This window comes from Nasonia vitripennis, chromosome 2 (assembly GCF_009193385.2).
Source record: "Nasonia vitripennis strain AsymCx chromosome 2, Nvit_psr_1.1, whole genome shotgun sequence".
Taxonomy (NCBI): domain Eukaryota; kingdom Metazoa; phylum Arthropoda; class Insecta; order Hymenoptera; family Pteromalidae; genus Nasonia; species Nasonia vitripennis.
In genome coordinates, this window is record NC_045758.1 from 22,009,382 (window position 1) to 22,019,862 (window position 10,481).

General features: G+C 36.6%; 2 protein-coding genes across 4 annotated transcripts; one reads left to right on the forward strand and one right to left on the reverse strand.

Moving 5' to 3' along the window:
• Window positions 1-180: 180 nt before the first annotated feature.
• On the reverse strand, window positions 181-2,166 carry TOM7 (translocase of outer membrane 7). Of its 2 annotated transcripts, XM_032596259.1 has the most exons (5): window positions 1,629-2,166; window positions 1,402-1,541; window positions 817-1,329; window positions 659-707; window positions 250-486 (listed from the first exon to the last, which is right to left on the reverse strand). In XM_032596259.1, exons 3-5 carry the CDS (start codon window positions 914-916, stop codon window positions 471-473), a joined length of 165 nt encoding a protein of 54 aa, XP_032452150.1. In that variant the 5' UTR covers window positions 917-1,329; window positions 1,402-1,541; window positions 1,629-2,166; the 3' UTR covers window positions 250-470. The 2 variants fall into 2 exon arrangements, with proteins under 2 accessions (NP_001155867.1, XP_032452150.1); NM_001162395.1 differs by lacking the exons at window positions 1,402-1,541; window positions 1,629-2,166 and having other exon boundaries at window positions 181-486; window positions 817-1,008.
• Window positions 1,467-10,367, forward strand: LOC100678361. Of its 2 annotated transcripts, none has more exons than XM_031924874.1 (6): window positions 1,467-1,569; window positions 3,135-3,187; window positions 3,278-3,358; window positions 3,443-3,663; window positions 4,128-4,770; window positions 5,564-10,367. In XM_031924874.1, exons 4-6 carry the CDS (start codon window positions 3,459-3,461, stop codon window positions 6,069-6,071), a joined length of 1,356 nt encoding a protein of 451 aa, XP_031780734.1. In that variant the 5' UTR covers window positions 1,467-1,569; window positions 3,135-3,187; window positions 3,278-3,358; window positions 3,443-3,458; the 3' UTR covers window positions 6,072-10,367. The 2 variants fall into 2 exon arrangements, with proteins under 2 accessions (XP_031780734.1, XP_003424906.1); XM_003424858.5 differs by lacking the exon at window positions 1,467-1,569 and adding an exon at window positions 2,305-2,591.
• Window positions 10,368-10,481: the final 114 nt, after the last annotated feature.

The window sequence follows — 10,481 nt, forward strand, 5'->3', positions numbered from 1 at the left end:
TAGTATAGGTATGCATATGTATATATAGTAATACAAAACTTTACACATTTTAAATGGGCTATCGTAAAAATTTTGTTTAATCAATAGTTTAATACATATTATATTAGGCATGATGCGCGAACATTTAAAAACATATTTTATACTTTTACGCAATAGGTAAAAATTATAACACAAATTCAGTTAATAATAGATTGTTTTATTTTACATGTTATTATATTGTACATGCATCTCCTATATGTACACAATCAGTAATTTAAATTACATTTTGCTTTTAAATAAAACATACATAACTGATTATTTAATAAAAAATAGGATTACTATAGAACGACATTTATTTTGAATGTTACATACATTTTGTACCAACTTAGAAGAAATAATTACAAAAAATCTTGTAAAAAATTATCTACAGGGTTTGCAGGTGAGCTGGAAATCCTTCAATTTTTTCCATGGTCAAATTGGAATCAAATTTTTTACTGCCAAAGTAAACTGTAACATTAAAGTACATATTATTAATGCATTAAAAATAAAAGACATAGTAAATGATAAAAATTAAAAAATAAATTGCATTTTTTTTTCATAAAATTTCAACATTATTTATAAATGAATGAGATTTGTGTTTCAACTTTGTTGTAAGTAATAGTCAAATTCTTGAACGTACTGCATAAAGGAAAGTTCTGGCATTCCGGGATCAGCACCTCTTCGAAATCCTGTAATTGTACAATGATTTTACAAAATGAGTAATCATATTTATAAGTTAACATTATTGATTTGGAATACATCTTATTAATTATGTGAACATTGAGAAAAAAAACTAACCTAAATACAGTACTGCAGGTATGAATCCCCAGTGGAATACAGTTTTTGAAACATTCAACACAACCGATATTTTCTGTTTGGTCTGTGGAGACAGCGACATTGTCTCGTTTAATTTTTGGGCTGCAATTTTTGAAAATCAAGATGCACTTTGTATACACGTGTATAAATGCAATTCTGTTTTCGGCTGATCTCGGTTACGTGAAGAAAGTTACCAGTTAAGCTAATGTGCTAGGAATGTTCCTACTGTCAGACTACTACTAGTGACAAATATACGAACCATATAGGAATTATTTTATTTGCAAGCGTTGTAAGTTTGTAACCTCAGTTTTATCAGATGTGTGAATGTGTCATAATAGTATGCTGCCACTTTCTCACTTTGGGTCTGCAGCTAGCTAAGAGATGATGAATAATGTAAATTGAAGTTATTATTTGTTTATTGTTGATTTACCCTCTTTTGTTTCACAATGGCTGACTTTACGAAAAGAATTATTTTCATTATTCTGTATTGGATATCTGAAATTAGATTGGTATGTAAAAAAATATTTCTAAACAACTGTTTGTATAGAAACATCAAATGTTGTTTACAGGATTGTAGTTCTGAAAAATATAGGTTACAATGATCTGTTGCTTCATCATATATTGTTTGCAGATATCAGCCTTAGATTACTGCGAGTGGGGCATATGTAAAGAAGAGGAAGAATGTTGTGGACCTAATAAGTGTTGTCCTAAAAGTGTTAACACATTTTACATCATGTAAGTATATCATTTTATTGAAACTAATAGAATGAAAAAATAATATTTGTAAAATTTACCTTCAGAGCCTGGATATTAGCAGGATTATTAGTAGTAGCCATATCATGTGGTAGTTTATTAAGAGATAGGAAAGTCTTATGCCGATTCTTCAAACATCGATCAGAAAAAAATCTCTTGATCGAACAACCTGATTGACACAGTCAACATATCAATACTCGAATGATTACAAGACTAACAGCTGAACGACTTCTATATTTCCTTACTCCAATGGATTTTTGCATATGAATCTCCTGATGATTTAAAGTTTATGAAAAAATTTCTGTGATTTATCAAATAAGATGTGGTGGAACTTATCAGTCTTATTTTTGGAGAAAAATTGTGCAATAAAAAAAGACAATTTAGTCAAATTTCTTCTCATTCCAAGAGTGTGCAAGCATATTTGTAAAAAAAGTATTATGTATACTATATTATGTACTGCATTTATAAAATATAATTTTTTAAGTACTTACTTGCACAACTGAATGATTCATGTAAATATTGTAATAATCAATTAATAAAATAACGAGTTCGTTTTGTACGCTAGTAAAATGTTACTATCAAGTTTGATTGATTTTTTACGATTTATTAAACAAAATTTTTAGTTTGACAAAAATTTTATAAACTTCATTAGAACAAGAAAATATAAATGATTACTGTAAATAATCTGTAATCACAATGCTTACCGACCGAGCAAAAACTTGTGAGACTAGAAATTCGAACAGTGATGTTTGTAGTGGCTCACCTGCTTCTGACGTCATATCGAACTCCGAAATTTGAAAATCAATAATTGTCTGTCGTACTAGTCGGTGCACATGACAGTTCACGAAGGGAAGGAAATGGCTGTCATGCCAAAACATAGTGTTAATTGCGCACCGTCTGTGATCCATTAAGTTAATAAGAAATAATTTTTGTCTAAAAGTATGTCGCGAAGCACAAAGTGGAAACTCGCGATCGTTGCCGGAATTTCCGAGTGTTTAGTTTACGTATGTGCTACACTTACGATTCTTGATGTCTGGGTCACGCTTTGTTTCGTATTATCAGTTCCTTTCATTGATACACTTTGTCACACTATAAACAAGAATTTTCTTTTTTTCATACTCAATCTCATCAACTCAACAATGTAACTATTACTGAAATTGAAAGAAACCTTTTACTAATCAAATCTATTTTTAAAAGTGTAGTAGTGAGATAAAAATAGTAATCTAAATATAAGCGCGAATAAATGCATATTTTATTGATTTATTAAATTTTACTGAGAAACATTAAAGTTACACATATTGTGAGAACTTGTACAAAGATTTCTTTCTTTCAGAAGTTGTAGTAAATTAAAATTTATTTGAATTGTTTTAATTGTTCCTATAGACTTGTACACAATCCACCCAAATGTTCATTATGTTACATATTGATTCAATCGTGTCCACCATACAGAAAATTTTACATCATTTTCAAAGAATTCAGTTTTAATTTAATATTTTTGTATTAAGTAAAGTCTACAAGTATTATTAAATACATAAATTATGTTACAGGCAGAAGCAAAACATTGTGCCTTTGAAATAAATAGAGAACCAAAGTACTATGTGTAAGCGAACATTTTAATATTTATATGAAATATGCTTCAAAGCAAGCTTGTAATGGTAATATTAATGTTGAAATTATACCACTCTTACAGGTGTCCAAGAACCGAATACTGTTGCAACTTTGGCTGTTGCGTATCACCAGGGTTTCAAATTTATCATCTGTGGTATTATTGGTACGATTACATTTTTTCAAATTAATGAATCTGTTCGAGTAATAATATTATGATTTGATTTCTAAAGGATTTATATCATTCCAGGTTGTTGGTAATAATTATGTTTTTGGTGTGCTCTGGTGGTGGCTGGTGGTATCGATATTGGTTGCAAGGGAGGTACAGAGCAGCAGCATCTGCCATTCCCACCAGATCTTCCAGTTCAAGAACCCAAAATCCTCTTCGAGGTCCAACATGTCAAGCACAGCAAGCTCGGATTACGTACAATACAGCAAGGAATACCGTCCTTTTACACCGAATGTGGAAAGGTCTCTAATGAAAAAATTTGCTATCATAATTTAATGTTCAGAGTACTATGTTACTGCTAAATTAATCATCTGCATGCATTCATAATCTTTTTTCTGCTATTTGATTAGTTTTTTCTTTTTTTAAAGGTAATGTTCAAGGAATTTTCAGTTTTCAAAGCACTTTGTAAAAACTGTGTTCTCTATGCTTGTGAAATTAAAATTTATAAGTGAAAAAAATAGAGATTTAGATGAACTAACAAGTAGTAATAGGGTAAACGAGTCAGGCACTCCATGTTTATAGGTTTACAGCTCTTTTCTCAATACCTATCAATATTTGTCACTCTAAAATCACATTATAATATTAAATATGCTCAGGATCAACTATAAAATCGATTACAAACTGAATCAAAGTTATATATAACTTCATCATTATTCACCACCTATATGCATATCGATGAAGCGTCTAACATGCAGTGTCTTTGCAGCACAAAGAAGCGCAAGCTCGCCAGCTTACAGCGCAGCCGGCGCAGCGAGTTCGGCCGCCCACTACCAGAACACAAGCGTCGTGCTGAACGACGCGAACTGCCCGTACTATCAATTATACGGTCCACCACCGAGCTACGAGACTGTGATCGCACAGACGCGGGGCAAGATCTCGTCGCCCTCGTCGCCGGAGCTTCAGCCCCGCTCGTCCCCGGCAGCCCAGCCAGCAGCGATGAGGGGCTGCTTCTACCCTACTGTGCCCAGTCTCTTGCCCCCGCCGCCACCCCCGCCACCGCTGGAGGCGCCCCAGTACCAGGCCAGTCCACCCAAGGACTTTGACACCGCCGAGTACGTCAGGCTCTACTCTCGACTTCAACAGCAGTACTCGCCTCGGCATCAGCTCTATCAGCCCGCGCCGTACAACGTCGCCGCCGCCGCGGCCGCGTACGACAGGTCCGCTGCATCGGACAACTCGGACGTCGAGAACTCGGGGGATAACTACAGCCAGGCCAACAGCCCGGACGACCCCAGCAGATTTCCCGCGTACATGTTAAACTGCCCAGCTAATCGGAAACTCCATCACTGCTATGCGCCCACCGCTGTCGCTGCCGCTACTGCTGCCGGAAAGTTCACTTCTCGAGTCGGGTGAGCGCTCATTGTCTCCGCGAGCTTCAATTTTCGCCAAGTTTTAAGCGATAAGTTGTTGCATGCACGCTGGCCTTATTCCCCGATAAAAAGAATGTGGGACGCAGCTGCAGTCATTTCGCGAGATGCTGCTATTATTAATGTTGCACGCGATGTGCATTCTCAGAATCGATATATGCCAGTGTACACGCCTCGCGCGCGCGCTTCTTTAATCCATTATCCATGAAATTTAATTAAAACGATTTCACGAACGCGAGCGCCTAATAAAGTAGATTTTATAATATTTTTAATGGAAGAGCGCGCGGCTTTATTTCGAAAATTCATGGTACGTCGATTCCGGAATTCATGAAAAATGTAACGACGTGCATTTTGATGACGCTCATTCGTCGCACGCAGAGCTTGCAAGCTTTATATTTCGCGATGAACTCGAACGATTTTGCCGAGGTTTCGCGGTAATTCGATGAAATTAAATAGAACGCGCGGCTGATTCGACTATGCGCGACAGGTGTGCGAAATGCATACTTGCAATTTTTGCCCGCGCTCATTTGCATACACTAGCCGTTAAAGCTCATAATACGCAAAACGTCAACATGGCATTGATATAGATATATACGTCGCGCGTACATACGCACGAACGAATGTATGTCAAGCAAATAAAGCCTGGTAACAGCCCCAGAGATCCCTTGATAAATTGCCGCCCCGCAAACTAATGGCCTCGTGCAGTGAATTGACATGAAATTAATTTCGCCTGGCGAGTGTAATTGCCCTAATTGAATGTAAAAACGAATTTCAGCGTGCACGGGATGTCTCGGCGCGACTTCGACTCGCCGAGCTCGTCGCAGTCGGAACTCGGTGTCGAGCCCGTGGCCACGACGTCTCTGGGCTTCGAGGGCTGCGCCACGATTCATCGCAGCCGCAAGCTCCAGGGCGGCTCGCTCAAGATACCCCGCAGACGCGACCAACAGGGCAAGCAGCAGCAGCACGAGACTACGCTCCGGAACAGCCGGAGACTCAGCTCGACCGACTGCGAGGCCTCGTCGAGCCGAGAGCCGGAAGTGACGAGGCGACAGCAGCCCGAGCCCCAATCCAGTCCATCCAGCCATGTGATATTAGCGGCTAACGCGACTTCTAAAAGTGGCACCGTGGACGACCAACGGAATGATCATCATCATCACCATCACCATTCCAATCAACAACAGCAGCAGCAGCAACAGCCAGCAGCCACGATCGCTGAACGAAGTAGTACAAATTCTAATCTTGAAAGTAAACGCAAACTAGACAGGTCGAGGTCGCTCGACTGAGAGCGATGACGCGAAGATGACGAATGAAAGAGAGAGAGAGAGAGAGAGAGAGAGAGAGAGAGAGAGAGAGAGAGAGAGAGCAAGAGAGAGAGAGAGAGAGAGGGAGAGAGAGAGAGAGCTATGTCGAGAATACTTTATAATAGATAGTGTGGACTGTTGATGCCCTGATGGTTGCTAGAGAGAAGAAGTCGCGTGGTGTACAGTATGATAACAAAGCTTGCAAACTTATAAGCCGTATGTGGACATGCGCATCTTTGAATGCTTCCTCAGTTTTCCTCTTCCTGGTTGGTTATCGATTCTCTTTTATTTAAGGAATCCGCTCTTTGGCATTGCTGCAGAGGGTTGACACACAATTTTCTTAATATTTTTCGCTGTTGAATACGTTTTTTTTATAAAGCGTTGTACAGATAAGCTGACCACCAGTAATAATTTTTTAACAAACCTTTCAACTGACCGCACGAATCGCATTTAAATATATAAATGTACATTGTCGATTCGAACGATTGCGTTCCTTTCTTAAATTACTTTTAAGTATATCCAATACCAATGGGTAACATAGAATGTAAGGTGTGATAAGTTTTTCCTTGATTTCGCTTTTAAAGAGTATGCAGGTATTATGCTACGGTAAACAACATATTTTTCTACAAGTAATAAAGAGCAAGCGTCATTCGATGCGGCAGTGAAAGATGCTCATGTCTGTGCTTCATCCCTCGACTGCGTGTAATATAAATGAGAAGAAGAGATTTTATTATAGCGCGTGATTGACGTAACTAAAAATCGATGTGCGCGATATCTATGGTGGAAAATTCGACAAAGAGATTCTAATCTTGTATTTTACGAGTGTGAGAAACAAAAAATGTTGTTTGACCTTGCCTATTTACTGTTCTCGCCATCTTGATTGAACGTCACTTATATACTATCCAAGTAACAATTGCCTGACTTGACGATCGTGCTAGACTTTCTAAATTACTCTTAAAAAGGCTAATATTGAGTGGAGTACAATAACTTGTATATCGATTCACTCACCGAATAAACGCAATACATTTCAACTGCTATTTGATTTTCAACTGTATAACCCATAATAGTTCCAAAATAACTTTAATTTTGGAACAATTGCGACATTGAGATATACGTAACCGCAGCTTTTACACAAGCGGTGTGTATTACACTGTACGAATTAATAAACAATATCCTTTTTCAAAGTAATTTGACGGTCCAACATGTTGATTATCAAATAACTAAATATTTGATATTCTAATAAACTCAAACATTCTAAAATTTTAAAAACTTAGGGCTACGTATAGTTGTAATCTAAGTTTATATATTTTTGCGCGAAAACGATGTCAGAGTTCACTGTCTGTCGTTCTAGTAGTCAGTTTCTTAGAAACTCATCGTTATTTTCGTTTATAGGCGTATCGATAATGATATTTATTATTATATATACTGTAAGTATACTATAAACACGTAAAACATTATGTATGGTGATAGAAAAATATAAATTGGTGATCGGAAAATACAATATTAAGTTCACAAACAAAAATGAATCAATTTATCGCACAGACGATGAAAAAATCGTGAATGCACTTCGCACAACTAACACTTAAATATTTACTCTTTTTAGTGGATCATATCGAATTAGTATATTTGGAACGAATAGGGTGCCGATTTTTCGAACAAGAAGCAATTTTTAATCACTTTTTTCTCGAACATTGTTATCAAATAACAATTACGAAATACTGATGTTGATTAAATTATCGACGTTGATCTTTGATTTATCAGAAAAATAACATATCCGACCTTTGTACTGTGTATTGAACCTCTCTATGAAACCATTTTACCCGTCTTGTACTTTACCTCTTTGCGAATCATTATCTTTTGTATTCACCACAAAAGAGACGGTTCTGTAGATCTCATATCTTTACTGTGAATCAGTTAAAGTATGGTATAACATTCTCAGAAAGAAATGAAATTCGCTCACTAATATAGTTTAAATAATAGTTCATTAGAATCAAAAAGACTTGAAAAAATGTTCTAAATGTCGAAGCGGCAGTCACAATAGCACTGTCCCCGTTGTTTTTGTCCTCTTTTTTATTGTTCAGGTGTTCCAAACACTTTGTGAACCTAGTCGCTTATAAGCGCGCCACAGCACGTTTCTTTGTCAATATTAAGTGGACTTACGCACAATTGTCTCTCATATATTATACACGCACACGAATATAATTCAGACACCAGGATAGATAACTGCTTTGATTTAACTCCTCATATATACATATATAAATATATAATATATATAAATATAGGGATATACGAATGAATAAATCTCTATTTTTAACGTGTAACGTACTTAATGTAAAACTAATGTAATAATCGCCAAGCGAGCGCGCCGATTACTTCGTTATTTTCTCTATATTGCAAAGCTCGTCCGCTCTTTCCAGTGCGTAGCATTTTTTCTAACAAATACATATATATATATATATATATATATATATATATATATATATATATATATAATACAAATTAAGGCTCGTCGAGCGCTTCCTGTAAGGATGAACCGACGAATAGGTCACACTCGGTGTATAGAAATATTCGAATAAACAAATGTAGAATCGCGCTTGAATGTCAAAGGGGAAACCCGCTGTGGAGGATGTAGCACAAGAGAAGCGTAACTATTACAAGTGAAAGAGTGCGCTTATCTTCGTATAAGTATGTGTGTGTAGTTTGAAGAGTTTTGAAAGTAGGATACTTTGAAGTAAAAACAAAAAGAAAGAACGTGTATTAACGATAGAGTTGATCTCAGATTTTTTTTCAGCCAAACGGATGCCAACGTACACATACCTTTGCGTTCCAACTGAGTGTGTAAGAAACCTCGAAACAACTCACGCGAGGGAGTTAGCTACTATTTTTTGTAATTTAAAAAATAAGTATCCATTTTGTACTTGTCATTATATTGCTCCGTGCTCGATGTATTCCAAGACGAAGTCTATGTATAGTGAGGTGCTCGCGGACAAAACAGAAAACCACGAGATTTTTTATAAAATACGAGAAAAAACCAAGAATATTTCATAAAAAGCACAATTGTTTGAGACAAACAACGTTACAAAATGTCTATGATTAATGTGTATACTTTGCGCGGGAGAACCATGAGCGTGTGCGCAGCCGTTTGACATCTATATACAATATTATAACGAGAACAGAACGTTTAATTGTTTACGTTACGTCTATTGTCTCATCTTTGTAAATGTGAGATTTTATCAATCTTCCCACAATCATATCAGACGAAGCGATTCGCGATCGCACGTGTGTAGAGAAAGAGATTCGCATCGCTTTCGAATTATATAATAATAATGTTGTGAAAACTGTCGGTAAAGGAGAAAGAATAAGGTTCAAATAAGCGCAGAGAAGCCGAGTGCAGAGTCAAAAGCGAAATATTGTCGTTTAGCTTTTTAGTCTAAAAAATAGTACTGGAGACTCGATATTTCGTTCCTTCTCTCAACTCGAAATAGCGGTCCAAAAAGTGTATGTGCCAATAGCTGAAAACAAAGTAATAGGGAATGGAGACGATTCACGCTCGGATATACATGTTAATGGCGTATACAATATATTTGAAAGTGACACATATACGAATCCACGGGATTCGTCTATGAAACGCGGGTGGATTCAACGGGAAAATATATGATGCCAGTAGATAAGGTGCGCATGGACTACGTACACAATTATTTTTTGTATAATCTTCGAATTCCTCGTCGCAACTCGTGTTTAAAACTGTGTATATTATTACATATACGAGAAATCGTGAAACACCATGCCGCAGCTGCATAATAATAATAATAATGCCATATAAATTACGTATTTAGGTATATTCTAAACTAAATGGAAGCCATCGAAGGGACGTGCGTGTGCGAATCGTATTCTTCGGGAAGTCACGTCGATGTTCGTTAATCTTGATTCTTGATTATTTTATGGTAGCAACGATACCGCATATATGTGCAGAGGGAAAGAAAAAAACAACTTTTTAAATGTCTTCAAACGGGAAAAGTACCTATAGAGCATCATCAGGACGACACCGACGTGAATTCTCGCTTGCGTATGGCTCCAATACAACACGATCGAGTACGATTCGGCGAGGATAACTGCAAATATGGTGCGAAATAAAAAAAGCCCTCTGACGACATCCTGTAATAATGTGCAATCATACTTGAATTGATGACAAGACAAGGACACTGTAAAATATTGTAACTAATATGAATAATGTCTTGCTAAAAATAAAGACATGAAAAATATTTATTCACGTACAAACCGCTCGCAAGCTCTTATTTGTTCCCCTCGAAAACTACATCTGTACATATAGGTGACGATCAAAGGAAAAAAAAATTGAAATAAAACATTTACAGACAGTATAGCAACCCTCGA